Source organism: Vulpes vulpes, chromosome 13 (genome assembly GCF_048418805.1).
Source record: "Vulpes vulpes isolate BD-2025 chromosome 13, VulVul3, whole genome shotgun sequence".
Taxonomy (NCBI): domain Eukaryota; kingdom Metazoa; phylum Chordata; class Mammalia; order Carnivora; family Canidae; genus Vulpes; species Vulpes vulpes.
The window spans coordinates 138,954,308-138,974,688 of NC_132792.1; the positions used below are offsets into that span (position 1 = coordinate 138,954,308).

A 20,381-nucleotide genomic window follows, 5' to 3' on the forward strand; every position below is an offset into this window, starting at 1 on the left:
TATAAGAATCTTTTATTTGTGTGGGTGTTTTATTTGGTTTTCATAGCTCCCAAAGCAGGCACACACCTGGATATGACTTGTCTGTACTGCAGGTAAGCTAATTTATATGCTCACCTTTCTTGATTTTACAGGTTTCTTTTTAAAGAAAAACTTCCTGACAAGGGGTTGGTAATATCTTACCATTGTAAATACCTGATTTCTATGTTTCATCTACTTTGCTCTAATGATTACAAACTCCTGTCTTTATTAACTAAAAATATTATTCAGTCAGAAGGTAGTTATGGCAAGTTCACTATTAAGTTTCATCTCCTTTTTCTTTTGGTTCACTAGATACCTGCGGAGGGAGGACAGGAGCAGCAGACAGATTCCACCAAAGGGCGATGCCTGAGGAGAACCGTCAGTGTCCCTTCCGAGGGCCAGTTTCCTGAGTACCCACCAGAGGGCGCCACCAAACTGGGTATGCTAATAAAAGGAAAAAATTCCTAACTTTTATCTGGTAATTTATGGGCTTGTTATTGTGTGTTAGAATAACACAAAACATCCTGCTTTTCCTGTTAAGTAAGTGCATTGAAATATCATATGTTAACATAGAGTTAGTAGTCATAGAAAGTTCTGTTCTTTACAATCAAGTGGCCACAAAGTTATTTTGCAGAAAGAAAATTTATCTGAGTGCTAGTACCTTTGCTATACAGTCCTAAGTCATGTGCTGTTTCTGAGTTTATTCCTTGGCTTTAAATTTTGAAAGAGCTTTAAGTGATCTTGTTGAAGCACTAAGATTTGTGGGGGAGCCAGTATTGTGTAGAAACTTGGTATTGAATAGTTTGTGTCCTGTTCACACAGCTACTGATGTTGCCTTATGTAATGTTGGATCAGGCTAATTTGGATGAGCTAATTTTGCATGTCCCACATAAGTTATATTCGTGGTTGGAGTGGGTGACAGAAGGGAGAAATGGGAAAAAAAAAAAAAACCCATTCGAGTTATACACCATAGGAATTAATGTCAGTATCAAAACAACTCTCCCCTTTTGCTACCAAGTATGTTCTATTTGATGTTTTGTGTGCTTACCAGTGGATATTTAGGTTATTAGACAGGTCAGGTAATTTTAAAGAAACATAATTAAGATTAAATAAATAATTTGAAAATTAGGGAGTGCTTTGGTATTTTCATTGTTGTATTAATATTTGCTTAGTGAACCTAGTCATTAAATCATAGACATTTGATAGGTAAATAATAGGAAATCATTTATAGTCTCTGTATTTAATATGGATCTTTCTGTACTTTTGGTTGTATTTTTGAAAATCAGTGTTTGGTTTTTTGGTTTGGGGTCCCCCCCCTTTCTTCATTTCATTTTCTAAATGGAACTCAGAACTCGTGGTCATAATCTGGATTCTTTATTTATTATTATTATTTTTTAACCTGTAACAATTGTTGCTAATTTCTAGAAATTGGACAAACATTTTTCTCCAAGGAGTCATACTTGGAGAAAATCAAGATTTCCTCTCATCTTATTTCCACTGTACTTCTTTATTTTTTTAAAAAGATTTTATTTTATTTTTTTTAAAGATTTTATTTATATATTCATGAGAGACACAGAGAGAGAGGCAGAGACGTAGGCAGAGGGGCAGGCTCCGTGCGAGGAGCCCAATGTGGGACTCAATTCCAGGACCCCAAGATCATGACCTGAGCCTAAGGCAGACACTCAACCACTGAGCCACCCAGGTGCTCCCCCCTCCCCTACTGTACTTCTTTAGCATGTGTTCAAACCAGTTTAGGTGAGCCTAAATTATGTTGCAAACCTGTCTGGGTGTAACCATTTTAGCCTATTTATATTTCACATAGAAGTTCTTTGTGGCTTGGACTGGCCCGGAGTCACCTTCTTTCACCTCTTTTGCTGTCATTATTTGTAATGTTATGTTGATGACTCTCTTTGCCACTTCTCCAGGAACTTTTGACCCACAAAAGTCACTTAATTTTGAGGATGTGTAATCATAGTCTGGAAGAATTATTGCCATCTTATAGAAGAGAGAACTACATAGTAATTCTTTAAAAATCTCCACCATTCCAGGTACTGGTCCCAAAGATAAACTAAGATGAGTGGCCATGTTATCTAGTCCAGAGCCAACCTTCTGCCCCTGTCCTTGACTACAAGTATGGTAGCCATCTAGATTCATAGGGTCCATGACCATTTTTGGAGTGGTTGTCTTAAATTAGCACTGGAAGCTGTCATTCATAAGTACCAGAGGGGAAAAGACTGCTTTTAGAACCATTCTTCCTTACATGACAGTCTAATGTTGAATTAGATAATTATTGTTTTTTTTTTTTTTTTTTTTTTTTGTCTCCTAGTGGTTTGTCTTTAGGCAAAATTTTCTATTGTCAAATATTTAATTGAGTAATTGCTGTATATGTAACATTCTATCTCAATACCTAAGAATGAAAAAGGATATAAGGTTAGATTTCTGCCTTTGGAAGATTCTTATGTAGTTAGGAAGATAGATAGCTTATTGATGACTAATTATAGTATGTGTTATTACTGTGGTATATTACGTTGTGTGGTTTTTATTTTTAATTTTTTAAAAACCCTTTCACATTAAAAAAAAAATACCCTTTCACTTACGTAACAAATAGTTATTGAGTGACAACTATGTGCCAGTTGCTATTCTAGGCACTCAAGATATAACAGTGAAAAAAATAAACAAAAATCTGTCCCTTTGTGGAGCTTACATTCTGTTGAGAGTAACAGACAATAAGCAAGAGTAAGAAGTGAAATATATACTGTGCTAATGGTGATAAGTACAAAGAAAAAATAAAGTAGGGAATGGAGATAGGACATGTCAAGGAAGTGTAATTTTAGCTAAGGTAACCACGGCATGCCTCTTGTTAAGTGACATTTGAGTAAAGATCTGATAAAATAATGACCGTAAGGCATGTGGATACTTGAGGTTGAGGTATTCCACTCAAAGGAACAGTTAGTATAAATGTGGAAATATGCTTGGGGTGTTCTAAGAACAGCATACATGCCGGTGAGGCTGGCATGGAATGAACAAGGGGGAGAGCATCACTGAGCTCTTTGGCAAGCAGATCAAGATGGTGTTATAGGTCATCATAAGGGTTTTGGTTTCTGCTTTGTGAGATGGGGAGCCACTGACTTCTCTGGTAAAAGTAGGGATGCAAGAATGAGAGTTCAGAGACCAGTTTGGATGCTATTGCAATAATCTAGATGGGAGATGCTAGGACTTGGGCCACAGTGGTAGTAGCGGAAGGGCTGAGAAGTGACCAGATTCAGGATTTGAAGGTAGAGCCAACAGAATTTGCTTATTGGCTTGGATGTGGGGTGTAAGAAACAGAAGAATGAGGTCTTTTGGTTAGAGTCAGCTAGGGGAATTAAGTTCATGGAAAAGACTGGGAGAAGCACATTTGAAAGTGGAATTGACCAGGAGCTCAATTTTGGACATACAGAGTTTGAAGGTCTTTAATAAGACACCCAAGTAGGAATATGCAAGTATGGAAATCAAGAGAAAAGTACAGACTGGAGATAGAAATTGGAGGCCTCAGGGATGCCTGGGTGGCTCAGTGGTTTAGCACCTGCCTTAGGCTCAGGGCATGATCCTGGAGTTCTGGGATCGAGTCCCACATCAGGCTCCCTGCATGGAGCCTGCTTCTCTCTCTGCCTGTGTCTCTGCCTCTCTCTCTGTCTCTCTCTCTCTGTCTCTCATGAATAAATAAAATCTTTAAAAAAAAAAAAAAAAGAAAGAAATTGGAGGCCTTTAGCAAATAGATGGTATTCAAAGCCATGAAGTTAAATGAAACCCCCAGGGAAATGTGTGTAGGTAGAAGATGAAGCACTGGGACAACATTTAGAGGTTAGGAAAATAATGAAGCACTGGCAAAGAGAAGAAGAATAAAAATCCATAATTTTGTTTCCAAATAAGACAGATGAGTCAAGTGTGTATGGGGCAACCCTTTCTGGTCTTGCACAGTTGTTGCACTTCGAGCTCTGGATTCTCTTTGTTCTCCGGTAGAGAAACCCCAAACACTGATCAGTCTTTGCAGAGGTAAAAATCATAGTATACACTTTGATTTCAGGTGAGGCAGTCACCTACAGAGAAATGCCCACTCATGAAAAACATGCCCCTTTTACTGTACTTAAGAGAATTTATAACAGAAAGGAGCTCTGTGACTGTAAAGGATACGTGAAGAACTTTTATAGTGGTTGCCAATTTAACTGTACCTCAGAGATTTCGAACTGGTTAAAGAGCCTTGGCACGTAAGAAGATGGGAAGGTGTATATTTGTGCCTCAACACATTGTTTAACATGAGCAAATTTACACTGATGAGAACCTAATAAATGTCAGAAACTTAGGGAAAGGAAGTATGTATGAGGTATGAGGCAGCAGAGTGGGTATTAGTTAAGCACAGAATGTACTTCTTGCTCAGTCCTTCTCAGACTCTTGCATTTAGCAGTTTAAGATTACCCAATATACTAAAATTTATGCATACGGTGGCATTTGACATAGATTTTGAGACACCAAATTCTTTTCTACTGAAAACGAGATGTTTTCTTAAGGCATATGAACCTCATCTCTAGAGCACCCATCTACAGATTTAGTAAACCTAGAAAAAACTACCTACCCTTGGTGACAGTATCCAGATTTTAATTTATTCATGAAAGACTTTCCAAATTCAAACTATGCAAAGCATGATTTGCTCGAATATTCAAAAGGAAAATGGTTCTTCAGATATTACTTTATTTGCATACTAACAATATTGGGCAGTGTATAAATTGACCGCATGGACTAGAACTAGTAAAGATTAATTTTCAATGGAGATATAACCTACGTGAATTCAGCCTAAAGAAAAAAAAAAGCCTGGGTGGCTCAATTGGTTCAGTATCCACCTTGATTTCAGCTTGAGGTCATGATCTCAGGGTCATGGGATTGAGCCCCACATCGGGCTTTACGCTCAGGATGGAGTCTGCTGGTCTACTTGTCCCTCTCCCCTTGCTCCTCCTCCTGCTCGTGCACTCTTTCTCTCTCTCAAATACATACATACATATGTAGAATCTAAAAAAAAAAAAAAGTCATCAAATACCTTCCAAGAACACTGTGAAATAGGGAGAAAGGGGGAAGCTGAACAGTGGACAGCATTTTCGTGAAGTGTGCATTTACAGAAGAAACTCTATCTACTACTGCATCTTGTCTATGCCTGGCTGGTGGATAGCACACAGGAGAACCAGGAACTCTTGTTTATTCTGTTTGTTGCATTACTCTGACATGTCAGGAAGGTTCATGGTCACATGCGCGGATAGGCAAAGCAAAATTGGAGCCTGAAATGAGTAATAAGAGTACTTGTTTGTAGATATCATAAACATGATAAACATAACCAAAATTCTTTCTAATTAATTAGAAAATGCCAACTATCCAACTTTGAAGAAAATTATTATTAAAGCAGGATATCCTCTCCAAGGCATTTATAAAATTATTATAAAAGTTAACTCTTTTGGGTGCCTGGTTGAGCATCTGCCTTCAGCTCAAGTTGTGATCCTGGGGTCCTGGGATCAAGTCCCACATTAGGCTCCCACAGGGAGCGTACTTCTCTCTCTGCCTATGTCTCTGCCTCTCTCTGTGTGTCTCTCCTGAATAAATAAATAAAATCTCAAAAAGAAAAGTTAACTCTTTTAATCAAAATAAGTAGAGGATACTGATTATTCAAACCTTAGCCTTAACCCTGACCTTCTTTCTTTATTAAAGTAGCCTCAGTTCTAACTTTATGTATAAACTAATGATGAGTCTCTTTTTACTCCCAAAACATTATTAGGAGTACCTAGATAATTTATGAGGGATTTTCAAGGTGCTAGAATCTTCGATGAATATATAGAGTAGTAATAATAATATTGAAAATAGGGGACATGTGAATAACGAAGATTTAATATTATAAAAAACATATTCTTCCACTTTTCAAAGTAATAGAATTAAAAATGCCGGTAAATAGTTCCATAGTGTGTATGATATAGTACTCAATATTTAGATTGTTAATATTAAACATATATGCAAAATATAATGCATAATATTTAATATATAATATGTACATATATAAAACCAATAGAAACAAGTCTTGTGCTTTAGGGTAATATAAATTGGCTAATACTAAGTTTTATAAATATTATATGTATATAATATATAATATTATGACATAATATAATGAATTTATAATATATATTTATATGTATGTAAAACCAATAGAGGCAGAGCTTGTACTTCAGGATAATACATATTTAAGTGATCAAAACAGTTATGAAAAAGAATCAGTAGCCTGATAGTTTTAGCTCAGGAAGTTAGAGCTCAATGGATAATGGCAGCTCTTGTTTGTTTTTTGTTTTTGAAGTAGCCTAATAAACTAAGACTATATCACCAATATCTAGTAAGTAAGCTCATGCTAAGATAGCTGCATAATATCTAGCCTTTATACTTGAATTCTTTAATTTCTAGATCTCAGTGATACGTAAGTTATTTGAAGAAAGGTCAAATGAGCTCAAGAAGTATAAAAAAATACTATGGATAATTAAGATGGATGACCCTTGAATAATGTCCCTTGAAGCTTTTGGTTGGGTAGTTTTGAGTTTTCTTAAAAATTATGAGCCTGTATATATTATTTCTTTGAAGTCTATAAGACTCTGTAAGATACACAGGTAATGCTGATGATAATATTCTAGAAGAATGGACTTGACTCTAGGTTAAAATAACCATGTACAGTCAGTTCTATAATGTGGCACATGTGATTCTAAAAATCACATCACCATGCAAAACTGCACAATAAAAATCACAGGTCTTAGGGGAAAAGGGGATCAGAGGTACTGTACTAAAAAACTTGGTTGATGACACATTAGAAAGAATAGGAACAAAATAAAAATGGTAGCACATTTTTACATGTGTTAAATGGTTGTAAAATACATGAATACTATAATAAATATAGTACTTTCACTTGAAAAAAATCTGGGAAATTTACTTGTGGTAGTGAGAATCAGAGTAGTTTGGAAGTTGACTATGAAGTGATGGAAAGAAAGTTTTTTGGAAATTGAATAGAATGCTGTTATACAAGATGTGGATGAGCGTGGCCTGTAGCACATGTGGTGAAGTGAGGTAGCTGGTAGATGGTTGAAGTATGTATGTGAGCATTTTTATTGTGTATTCATTCATGGCTTGCTTCCACTGGGTGTGGTGTTCTTCATTCACCTGTGTTGTTCACAGAGGAAATCATGCATAAACAAACAAAAAATTCACCGAATTACAGATTGTGCCCTGTTTTGTCTGTTGTGGTGTGTAATGTTTATATTTTCAAAGCAAGCATTATAACAGAACTGGCTTGCCTTCAATCCGATTTAATCAGGTTTGTCCATTGGAAAGAAGTAGCTTGTATTTGTTAGCCAACTGAATTCCAAAATATCAATTACTTTTGAACACAATCCTAATTTTTTTGGAAGTTATTTAGAACTCAAAACTAGTACGAATAAAATAAAAACTAATAGTTAAGTTCTCAATCTAACTTACTAAAGCCAATTTTTATTTTACTCCTAATGAGCTAGATTTAGGTCAGCAGGACAGTTTTTTCTCTGAGGAAATCAGTTCTCAGTTTTAAGTCAAGGTGACAGATCACAGTTCCTTCCAACTTGTAAATGCAAGTTTGGGTTCCTGATTTGTTCTTTTATCTTCCTCCACATCCTCATCCCCACAGAGCAGAGATTTGTTCATTTCTGTGAAGGTGGTTTCCAGGGCAGTGCTAAATGAAATTGCCTAACAACTCTGGGTGGGCGCAAGTCATTGATATGTAGTAATTTCATAAAATTTCCAGCAGATGGCAGTAAAGTTCCTAAATGAAGGATTCCTTTTCTGATTTGTATAGATCATTTGTATTAGGCTATTGTCAGGGTGGTTATAAAGCCAGAAGACTAGGGGAAGGAGAATCCGTGAAGGCAGTAAGCATTGAGCAGTGCACCAGCTGCTTGCTAGGCTTATTACAAAGTTGTATCCTCTGTCTTAATATTTAAGTTAGTCTCTAACGAAGTTTTTTTTCTTAACACACTAAATATAAGTATGTTCTGTGCTTCAGCCTTGACTATATATTTTTGATAATCTGGAATTCCAGGCTAGAATTTTCAAATTTGGTTCCATATCACAAGAAGCCTCTCAAACATGCAGCTTGGTACAGCCCAGCCTGTACCTTCAAGCTCTGTGGAGATCTGTGCCCAAGAGCTTGAGAGTCGGATCCTCTAAAATGTGATGCCCAAGTGAGGAGCCTCTTTAGACTAATCCTAATGCAATATCAATCATAGCACACCACTGTGGTGTTTGGAGAATTGAGTAGGAAGGAGGACTGAGTCACAGAAGCAATCTGGAATGGTTTTTAGATTCTTAGACTTCTGGGGAGAAAAAAGGTGGTTTGAACATAAGCATCTAATTATATTCCTTCCAGAAATCCGACTATAACTATAGAGTAAAGAGATTTTCTTTTAAAGACATGGTCCTTGAAGGATAAGAAGAATGGGAAGGAAGAAAGCAACCAGACAAAATAATAACAATAATACACTGAAAGCTGAAAAGCAGACGGAATGTGGTAAATAACCTAGCTGACTTGAGAAAGCCAAGTCTTAGTCTGGCAATTAAGAAAGCTAAGAAACAAACCTGATTTTTACTACAGAATCTTTAAATAGCTCAGGAATTGCTAGTATCAGAACAAATGGTAGTAGATCCCTAGGTCTTCCCCTATTCCCCATTTCACTGAACAATTGCTCTTCCTATCCTTGCTTCTATCCTAATATAAAACTGCAGGCTAATTCCTGGGTTTGAGGGGTGGGTGTGGGGGATCTAAGAGTCTCTAGATTGGAGCATACCAGGCAAAACTGAGAGCTCGGAGCACTTCACCTATACAAGGAAATCAAGTGAATGCCTACAGATGGAATAATGAAACCCTTCCACCTGTCTTTCCTCACTTGTCTTTACCCTTCAGGCAGGAGATCAGAAGAGTACTATTTGGGGTATTTAACCAGCCCAAGAGGAAAGATCTCAAGATACTGACATTCCCAAGACTAGTAGACAGCTGAAGAAAAGCCTCCAACCAGAGAGAAAAAACAAAACAAACAAATAGAAAAAAGAAACTTGGAGGAACAGAGACAGGGAACAGAAAACTTAAAGAAAAAAAGCATTGCTATCAGACAGATAAAATATTATATACATGAGACCAAAACTGAATGTTACATAAAACCAAAGAACTGCTCTATATTTTTAAAAAGTTTGTAACAAATAAAACTCAATAGAAGGGTTAGAAGATGAAAATGAGAAAATATCCCAGAACATAGAGGAAAAAAAGTAGGAGGCCGATCTAGGAAGTCCAACATCAAAACAATGAGTTCCAGAAAAAGAAAAACAAGGGAAGGAAATCATTAGCAAAATAATTCAAGAAAATTTCCCATAAGTAAAGATAGGAGTTTCCAGATTGAAAGAGCTTACTGAATGCCTATGGCAAGACATAGTTTTGGGAAATTTGAATTTTAATTTGTCTTTGGTGACATGGAGACAGTCTTACAAAATTCCAAAGAAAGAATAAACATTACATTCTAAGGATCAGAAACCAGAATAGCATGAGACTTCATATCAGCAATATCAAAAGCTAGAAAACAATGAGAAGTGCCCTCAAACTCCTTTTTTTTTTTTCAAACTCCTGAAGGAAAGTTACTTCAAATTTAAAATTCTGTTTATCTATAAGCCATTAATCACACATGAGAATAAAATAGACATTTTCAGACATGCAAGATTTTTTAAAAAAAGATTTTATTTATTTATTCATGACAGAAAGAGAGAGAGAGAGAGGCAGAAACACAGGCAGAGGGAGAAGCAGGCTCCATGCCGGAAGCCCGATGCGGGACTTGATCCTGGGTCTCCAGGATCACGCCCTGGGCCAAAGGCAGGCGCTGAACCACTGAGCCACCCAGGGATCCCCAACATGCAAGATTTAAACAAAAATGTTATCTCCTACACATCATTTCTCCTAAAGCGAATGAAATATATTCTTCACCAAGAGAGGGTAGGATGTGGATTATAGGATAGGAGATCCAACACAGGGGAGAAGACAAAGGGACACCTCAGGAGAACACTATAGAGAGAATAGAGTTAAACAACTGTATACCAGATTTAAATGAGGACAGCCAGTTCAGATTGCAGCAGTCTGTAGTGAAGTCTTCTCTAAGAAGACAAAATTAATATAATGGAATGAACTTAACGAATTTAGGATTGAAGCAAATTTGGGTTAAATTAACAACAAACACACAGAAATTTAAACAAATGAATAATCAGGCAACAACTATAGGAAAAAACAAAATGTAGTTCAGGACATAGAGAATGGTTGTATAGCACCTTCTACATATTAGGCACTTTGTATATATTAACTTTTTAATCTTTGTAAATCTACAAGGTACTGATTTAAATATAAGGAAGCTGAGACATAGCGAGGTTGAGTAACTTGTCTAAATACCTAGGCAGCTAATAAATGGCAAAGATAAGATTTGAACCCAGGCAGTCTACCTGCAGAATCTCTCTTCTTGACCATGGTGCTGTATTATACATATAATTCACTTTGGGGCTGCACTCTACATAGCATACGTAGTCAAAATATCGTTTATCCTTACCAAAATTACTATGAGACTAAATAGGGACTGTGAGGGAGTAGGAAGTGTCTTTATACCTTCTAGGGTAGTCATGGAGGGGAAAAGAATCAAATTTTCATTTTGATTGGAAAAGTGGAAAGGCCAAAAGATAATGTCTAAAATGAGTGAGAAGTCAAAAGATAATGTCTAAAAATGGGAAAAATTGTAAGTACAACTGTATTACTTAAGATTTGATGGTAACTACCAAAAGAATTGGCTAAGATAGATCAAAGTTGTTGTTCCTGGAGAAGGAACAGTATTAGAAGAGGAGGTCCGGGGGTTGTCATTTGTATTAACAAGTCTTGTAAAATGAGTAGACTCTAAACTATGTGTATATGGTGTCTTATTAACACAAAAACTTAAAAAACAGGGAAAGGCATACAGTTTCCTTCTTAAACAGAAGGAAAAGATGCTATACCTCAATTATATTGAATATAGTCAGTATGCTTTTGTTGAAACTACAAGGAGCTGCCAATTTTTACCTATGAGATTAGCAAATATAAAAATATTTGTTTTGGAAGGATAGGAGGAAATAAGCATTCTTGTCCACTAATGCCAAATTGTTTCTGTAGAGGGCAGCCTCTGCAGGATGCATTTTGCGAAAGATAACCATCCTTTTTACTCTAGAAGCAGTCTAACCTCTACTGTACCCCTACTCGTATAGTCATCGCATCGTTTATAATAATACAAGAGCAGACCCAACTGAAATATCCATCCATAGATTATTTATTTTTATTTTTATTTTTTTTAAGAAAGTCTTTCTTTTTTTTAGATTTTAATTTATTTACTCATGAGAGATACAGAGAGAGAGAGGCTGAGATACAGGCAGAGGGAGAAGCAGGCTCCATGCGGGAGTCTGATGTGGGACTTGATCCTGGGACTCCAGGTTCACACCCTGAGCCAAAGGCGGTCCCTCAACCACTGAGCCACCCGGGAGTCTCCCACTGAGCCACCCAGGAGTCCCTCCATAGATTATTTAAATGAATTACGTTAAATCTGCATAACGAACTACTATGTATGCACCTATGGAGAAGAAAGAAGCTCAGTGTGTAAGTAATTTGAAACAGTTTACAAGACACATTGTTAAGGAGTTGGGAGCAGGGAACAAGTGCAGATGTGTGTGTATATCACACTATGATTTGTGTAAAAAATGCCAAATGCATATATGTGTGTGTGAGTGCACATTTGTGTGTATATGTAACTTTAGAACCATATAGAAGAAGCCTTTGGCAGTGGTTGCTTTGGAGGAGAAAACTGGGGACCTACTGGGTCAGAATGTGAGGGAGATGAATTCGTCATTATCTGACCCTTTTTTAACCTTTTAACTTTTATCCAATGAATGGGTTAGTATTCTTAGATAGTAATAATGGCAGGAATACTTTTAACTTTAATAAAGATAGAAGGAAAGAAGAAACGTACCTATTCTACAGGGACATTTCAGTTGTTTATGTTGAATTTCAAACAGGGAAAACAGTAAATTCAAATCTTAGACAATTAAGTGGAAGGGAATGTTATTTTGATGTCAACAAAGGAATTTCACATTACTAAAATACACTGCTTTAAAATTAGCTGGGTTTCATCTCACTCTCCAGTCATGAATTTGTAGCAGGACATTAAGTTGACCATTAAAACAGCTTAGTTTTTATTTATCTGCAGGAAAGAAGAGAAATTGACTCTGACTAAAAAAGACTAGAAACCCTGTCATTTTTATGTTAGGTGATTATAACGGATTATAAAGGTAACTCTACTAGATTTTTCAGGAATATTAAAAAGGATATTTTCTTCTTTTTACCTCTTTGTTAATAAGACAACTGAAATCATGCTGGGGGACAAGTTTTCTGTGGATCAGAAATGCTGTGCCTATGATTTAATGTATAGTTTTTGTTTATATTTCTTTGGACAAATTCAAAACTCAAAGACCATGATAGTCAAATACAGAAGAATTTGTTCTACATAGATCGCCTGTAGAGATCCTTTCCTCATATGAGAAGGTTGAGAACATAGTTTTTCTACCTTAGTTAGGAATATTTTCATTATGTTTCTTGTAACATCAGCTAATGAAAATTCATATGAGAAGGTTGGAAAACATAGTTTTTCTACCTTAGGAATATTTTTAGTATGTTTCTTGTAACATCTGCTAATGAAAATTCGAGACCGTTAGTAAGAAAAATTGCTTGTGAGTAATTTTATTTTTTTTCTTTTCATAGTTTTCCGTAGTATTACTGATGAGCCTAACAAAATAATCCTCTTCTAGCTCTTAACCTTGTTCCAACTTCCCACTTCAGATTACAGATTTGTAGGTCACTACCTACATAAAAACTAAATAAATAAAATATGAAGTGGGGTTATTGGACTACTATTGCATTTCAAACCACCATTTTCTGAATCTGGACTTCTTTCTGATGTTCTATTGTTAGCCTCATGTGCAAAGGCTTTCTTTCTTTTTTCCCTTCTAAATATTGGGAAAATTACATTTTAGTATGTCCTCAGTATTGGGGGTTTGTATGATAATCCCATTTATCCTGGACTTGGCATTCTTTTTCTTCATTCTAGTAATCAGAATTCACTAGCATTTACATACGATAAACAGCTCTTTTTGTCCCTCTAATACTGAATGTATGTTGTTAATGTTTTCAGCAAGTTGTTGGTAGATATCTTCTTTACTAGGTTGGAACATCTTAGATGACAAGACTGCTTCTTGTTCATATCAATTATCCCCACAGCCACCAGTAAGTTGTTTTGTGCTTTCTTATAAGCTTGGGGTATGTGTGTTGAGTGAATAAGTGAGATGCATTGGTAAAAGCCTTGCTTGAGTTTTTTCAGATGAAGCACTTCAAAGTGAAAAATCATCTTAGATGTGGGAAGTACTTTTTTTTCCTGTGGGGAAAACCGCATCCACTTCAGAGAAATATTTTCTGAATGCAATTAGACGTACTAAATATCATTGTGCAGCCACAAGAACTCACAACAGTTACAGCGGCAACTTGGTTCTGATAAGTATGAAGTTGGTAACTGCCATTAGCTTGTCTCAGTGTAGGGTGTGTCTGTTTGATAGTGTCCGATGTGAACTCTTACACCATGCTGCTTGTGACATCATGGTTGTATTTTAGTGAGCAGGGTATCTGTGCTTATTTTTAAGATTATTAGTAGTAAATAGCTTGTAGTCGATATCTTGTTTCTATACAGAACAGTAATAGAAAATAAATTCCTTTAATGAAAGAAAATGACCTTTTTATGCTGCATTTGAGCTTGGTAGCATAAACACATGTGCTATTGTTGGAGTTTGGTTATTAAATGATTAATTAGCATATTAAAATCACACGAGTGGACTTAGCAGCTAATTCACAGACAGAGGGTTTATTACTTTAAGAAAGAAAATTCACGTCCTGACTAGAGCACTCTGTACTTTCTGGAAGGACTGCCTGTATCAGAGGCACATGTGGGGTAGTGGAAATGGCACAAGCTTGGAAGTTGCCCTAACATGGAGTCAGATTCCATCTCTTCTCATCATTAACTCTAAGCCTCAGCTTCCCTATCGGATGGGATTTTTATTATGATTTGAAAGAGTCCTGCAGGACTAACAACATAAATTTTGATTTGAGACAAACCTCAGTTCTCTCTGATTTCTTATAAAATCATGGAACCAGTGAGATAATAGAGTAGGTATTGTATTTCTCAGTTTGCTTGGATGGGTTTAAGTCAACCCAATAAAGAAATTTGAGGTGTGACATGTTAAGAAACATCCTGCCTCTGTAACTGTCTCATGACTTGCCTTGTTTCTTTTTTAACTTGCACAATTTGGCAAATTCCTTTCTTCTAAAAGTATAATCATAATTCACCATTCTGTTATATAATAGAGATAGAAAGATGGGGATATGGAGTTGTTTATAATGCATCTTGACACTTATTTTTGAGACTTCATCTAGGCCCTTGGCTGCCATGGAGCCTTTTCCAAAAGGAAAATATCTGATTCAGGTACTTTGAGCAAAATTAACTAAACATTGCTTACTTCAGTTGGTCTTCACTTGTGCTCTCTCTCCCTGCACCACCCCCATTTTTTGGTAGTCCAGGATTGGCTAAGCTGTTTACCAAAGCCTTTTTAGTTTATGTTTCAAACAGAAGGATTTATGAATCAGATTGGTGGAAAATCTCATTGGGTTTGTGTCCAAAACAGACTAGAGCTGCCTCCAGGGATGAAGGATGTTTTGTTAAGACCTTCCCAACACCCAGCTGTCATCTGATTTCTACAGTAGCAATACTGAAGAAGAGAAACTCCCGGGTTTCTTAGTAAGGTGTTGTGTTTACTAGATTGTTTTGATTACTTACTTTTCTATGAAATTTACAGCCTATTTTCTTTCCTTTTATATTCAGAAATTTGAATGTTAACTTTCCCCCCATTTTAATATTTAATATAGCACAACAGGAAATTCCCATCTCATTCATTTTTTCTGTCTGTTTATAAAATAATTTGTATTTTGTCCGTCTTTTGCCTGTCCTTTCTAACTCTAGAGAGTAGAGAATAACAGGAAAAATTCAAGGTAGAGAAGAGGAAAAAGAACATGAATTCCTAAGTTAGGAAGGAAGTGAAAGATCGAAGTAGAAATATAGAGAGCCAGTAATAAAAAAAAAAAAAAAAAAGAGAGCCAGTAATAAAAAAAATACTATTTTATCTCAGTTCATTTTTTCACTTAAAGGCCTTTCCATTTTTCCCCTCTTACTTTAATCAGAGTAGTGCCATCAGAGTCAAAAACATATTTAAACAAATCTTCTGTAATTAATTTTCAAAAGTAGGAATTGTAGAGAACTATTAAGATGTACATTTTAGGAGCCAGATGAGCTGTAGAGAAAGCCAGGGAAATATTTCATTGACTGTGACTGAAAAGAAGTGGAGACAGAAAAATACATTTAAAATAACAGAATATCATCGGCAGTGCACCTAACAATTTGATAAAAATAGCCTTGGAGTAGCCACTGCAAGCTAGAAAGTTCTAGATAAGCCTTCCAAAAAAGAAACTGCAGGCACAATGGGAGTGAGGAAGAAACTTGGCCTCCTCTAATAAGGTTTGACATCAGTGATATAGCATAGGAAAGATGAGCTTTTACAACTAAATGTGTTACTTTGGTTAAAATTAGAATACACTTTTATTTTTGTAAGCTTTTCCAAGGCTTACAAGGGTTAGCAATAAATTTAACTGCTCTGTTGTATTTATGCCCACATAACACATTCAGGTATAGGACTTGTCTTGGTTCAGGCTGCTGTAGCAGAATACCGTAGACTGCGTGGCTTAAACAGCAAGCATTTATTTCTCACAGTTCTAGAGGCTGGCAAGTCCAAGGTGTGTCTACTGAGGGCTCTCTTTTGGGTTGCAGACTGCTGACTTCTTGTACCTCACATGGCAGAAAGAGGGGCATGGGTGCTCTCTGGGGTCTCTCTTAGAAGGGTATTAATCCTATAATGTTCCAAGTGCAATGATTTCTAAACAAATTGTATTCCAAGCTCAAGTATCTCTCAAGTAATAGAAGGGGTGAATCGAGAAGGTTGAGAAGACAAAGGGAATCCCCAGAATATTGGTGAAGGGAGGTCTCAGGGTGACAGTCATGTGCTAGCTGAGGGAGCAGCCATTGATGAATGAAATTCTGTTAAACTTCATGTATCATTTAGAGAACTTTACAAAAAACAAACAAGCATGTGTGGCACTAATAGCACTCAATAAATATGAAGTACAATTAAACATTGAACAAGAAAGCACAGTGTATTTTCAGTCTTTTCTGATTCATCATATTTTAAATTTCATGTTTACGTGTCTAGGTATAATGTAGGATTTAAAATGTGTATCATAAAAGTAAGAGATTTTGAAGGTTTATAGAGGATAATTATGCAACAACTGATGTTACAGAATAAAGGGTGGTCTATACTAATCACATTTTGTAAATTCAAGCCTAGAACTTCTATAAGGATAATAACCATATTTTTAAAATCAGTGTTGTGGCCTGATTTCTCTTGCCAATTACATGGAAACCATTGTATTTATTTCCTGACGTGATATCTCCAATTCCCATGCGTAGATATCCCTGTTCTTATTTCTCTGGATGGCCTCCTGAGAGATGTAATAGAGAATGTGATTCTGCCTTTAGTCACCAATGACTCTTTTCTTAGCCAATTCATTAATCTCTTTTTTATCTTTCATTTTCTGTCACTCATAAACTATCGCTCAAATATTAGGCTTCCCTAAAACATAGCTATTTTTCACTTATTGTTGTAGCGTGACAATATGAAATTTGAAGACCAGCGTGTTAAATACATTATTTCATTTTAAATCAGTTCAAAAACCAAAGCCATTTGCTCTCTAAATTTACTGTATCTTGGGGCAGATTTATCTGTTAATAGTAACCACTATCGAAAGTAGCTTAAAGAATGGTATGGCCATATAATCATAACTCTTGAATATGCTGAAAACTAAGTTCTTTGTTTTTATTGGAATTCATTGCTACTGTCACTGAAACAAATCTCTCAGAGGATTTTCAGATTTTTTATTGGTAGTGAATTTTTTTTGTCTTTAGCTTCAACAGTAATAAATTTAGATATCCTATTTTATTGCCAAGAGAAAATATGTTATCCCTTGTGATAGAAAAAATTGGCTTGTTTCAAAGCAAATGGTAAATCCTTGCATGTGGTGTTTGTGTTGCTGAACTGCATTGTGGATTTTTTTTGTGGGATCACTGTTTTGGAATTGATCAGGAATTGATTACGTGTTTCATGCTGTAATTCTAGCACCTTTTATACTATTTGATTATGCCTTTTCTGGAAGAATATCTAATTCATTTCTTATAGTATAGAACTTTTATATATATATGTGTGTATATATGTGTATATATGTGTGTGTGTATATATATATGTATATATATTTATATATATGTATGTATGTATATATATGTATATACATACACACACATAAGAGAAAAAGAATAGCCATAGAACTGAGAAAAGTGGTCACTTATTCTCTTGAATTGGATTTTAAGATTGATTGGATTTTTCCTGAGAACACACAATCTGGGACCAAGTGACTGAGAGTATCTCCTCCTTTCCTCACTATTCTCTTCTGTCTTCTATCCCCCATATCCTAGGACCCAGATGTTCAGAAAACACTCACACATTATCACTTGAAATTATCATTCTCAAGTCAGGAGCTCGTCTCAGGTTGCAAGTAATAGAGCTGTGTCCAATTGCTGAAATAAATGAAAAAGCACAAGTGGAATGAAATTCAGTATATTGTTCTAATAGACATATGTTTCATGATATCTGGATTTATACACACTGAAGAAAAGAGTCATAGCTGATAATAAACCTAATCCAGAGCAATATACAAACTCTTTTATAAAATTAATAATATTATAGAAAATTTAGAAAAATACAGAAAGCTGTGATGAAGAAAAATAATAAGCCCAAATGCCACTTAAGATAAATTTGGAGAAATAGTTTAGTTTAGTATACCATTGTGGTTAAGAGAAGGCACTCCAGAGCTAACTGAAGTATGGATTCTGGCTCTACCACTTTGCGACCTTGGGCATGTTACTCAGACCTATCTGTGTCTCCATTTGCTCATATGTAACATGGACAAAACAGCATTTACTTTTTAGGTTGTCTACTTTATAACTCTTCTTCCTAGGAAACTGATGTTAGAATTTTCTAATTTTTTCCTTTTCTTTTTTTGATACTTCATGACTTATCTCTTAGTGTTCTACTAGATTTTAACTTGGTTTAGTTAGTTAAGGGAATAATGGAAATTGAGTGAAATTGAATGAACCTGAGGTATGCAGTAGTATTTTGAATTGTGTAGTGTGTGTATAAGTTGTTGTGTTAGTGGTATGCTAAAGATGACTGTACCATAACATCTATGCTTTTTCCAAGTGGATTTATGGAAACAGTAGCCCACAGTTGTGAATTTTCTTTAAGACCAAAAACAAATGCCTAATGACTTTTTTATAGAAACAAGATAATGCAGTATATGAGAAAGGTAGTGCTTTAATTCATATTGACATGACAGTGGATTAGCTTCATAGGAAATCAACAAGCCTCACAGATAATTGTGTATATATTTTGAAGCCACTAAAGAAAATAACTTTTTGAAGGCTTTATTAAAGTACAATCTATGCTTGCTTTTTAAATGAGGAGAGACAATATCACAGGCTTGTCTTTGGCTCTCTGAGCACATTCAGAGATATTATCCGTTAATATCCTATTCTATCCCCAAATGCTTTTAGTTGCTTTTTGTTGTTTCTTAATGAATTTTTTCCATAGAAATAAAAGTATTGCTTTTGTGCTTGTAGCATATTCTTATTCACATGATGAAAGAGAATTAGAAAAAGATTTGTTTGTATTTTTCCACTTAAGTTTTAGCTTATTTTTCTTTGAAATATGGTCCTATTCATATGATCACCTAAGTATTAGGAAGTTGACTGATCTTTGATTTTGCTCACTCCCTATTATGCTAGTTGCCATTTCAGACAAGGAAATGCAGTGTACTAAATTGTCGTAGCTGGAAAAGCAAGGTAAAGCTCTATTGCTTAGCCAGAAGTTTGGGAAATATAACATGGCTAGCATAATTGTCACTTCTTGGAATGCGTGTTTTCTAAAACACTTAGAAGTACTTTGCTAGACCCTACAACTATCAGATCTTCAAGTCTTTTTTTTTCTTTTTAAGATTTTATTTGTTTATTTATGAGAGACAGAGAGATAGAGAGAGAGAGAGAGGGGCAGAGAGAGAGAGGCAGGCAGAGATACAGGCAGAGGGAGAAGCAGGTTCCATGCAGGGAGCCTGATGTGGGGCTTGATCCTGGGACTCCAGGATCATGCCCTTGGCTGAAGGCAGGTACCAAACTGCTGAGCCACTCTGGTTTATGGGGAGACCTTAATAGAAATTGTGTTTATGGTTAGAAGCAGTTGTGTTTCTGATCACCTGCTGTTCAAAAGAGGAAGCACACAGACAGCCTGGTGTATACCTCAGCTTGTCTGCTGCTGAAATGTGTTTGTGCTTGAAAGAGGAGAAGTAGGTATTAAGAGTGTTTTTTGCTTTTTTAATTTTTTTTGGCAAGGAATAAAACTGATGTGCAATTCATTTTTAATTATATGCAGTTAGCTTATTTTTTTGTGTTCTTTGATTTTCAGAAAATTAGGTATTTTTGGAAAATTGTGCAGTTAGGATGTCTAAATGGTTGTCACATTTACTTCTATACCTGTACAAAAGTCAGAATTTCATAATTACTTTTGTAAAGGGTAGGGGGAACATATGCTGTCTCTATCCATTAAAAGTCATAAAGTGGGGATGCCTGGGTGGCTCACCTGTTGAGCATCTATCTGCCTTTGGCTCAGGGTGTGGTCCTGGGGGTCCCAGGATCAAGTCTTGCATCGGGGTCCCTGCATAGAACCTGCTTCTCCCTCTGCCTGTGTCTCTGCCTCTCTCTCTCTGTGTCTCTCATAAATAAATAAATAAAAATCTTTTAAAAAATTTCATAAAGTGTACTACTTAGTTGATTCATAACTGGAAAAATATTATCCTAGCCTTTTTAGAAAAAAAAATTGTTGATACTGAATTTGGAAATTCACATAGATATAACCTTCAAGAGTCCACTTATTTGTTTATTCAACAAATATTTATTAAGTACTTATTCTGTGGCAGATCCTATACT

The 20,381-nt window shown here is 35.7% G+C and overlaps 1 protein-coding gene across 8 annotated transcripts in view; it reads left to right on the plus strand.

Moving 5' to 3' along the window:
* The window catches only part of RASAL2 (RAS protein activator like 2), a 339,256-nt gene that overhangs the window by 181,563 nt on the left and 137,312 nt on the right, over positions 1 to 20,381 (plus strand). For all 8 annotated transcript variants that reach the window (XR_011996350.1, XR_003235319.2, XR_003235318.2 and 5 more), the window contains exon 3: positions 331 to 457. Coding sequence is in view for 5 of the 8 variants with exons in the window: in XM_026001231.2 (XP_025857016.1) it covers positions 331 to 457 (127 nt within the window). In the remaining 3 variants the exon portion in view is untranslated. The remainder of the gene's footprint in view (positions 1 to 330; positions 458 to 20,381) is intronic.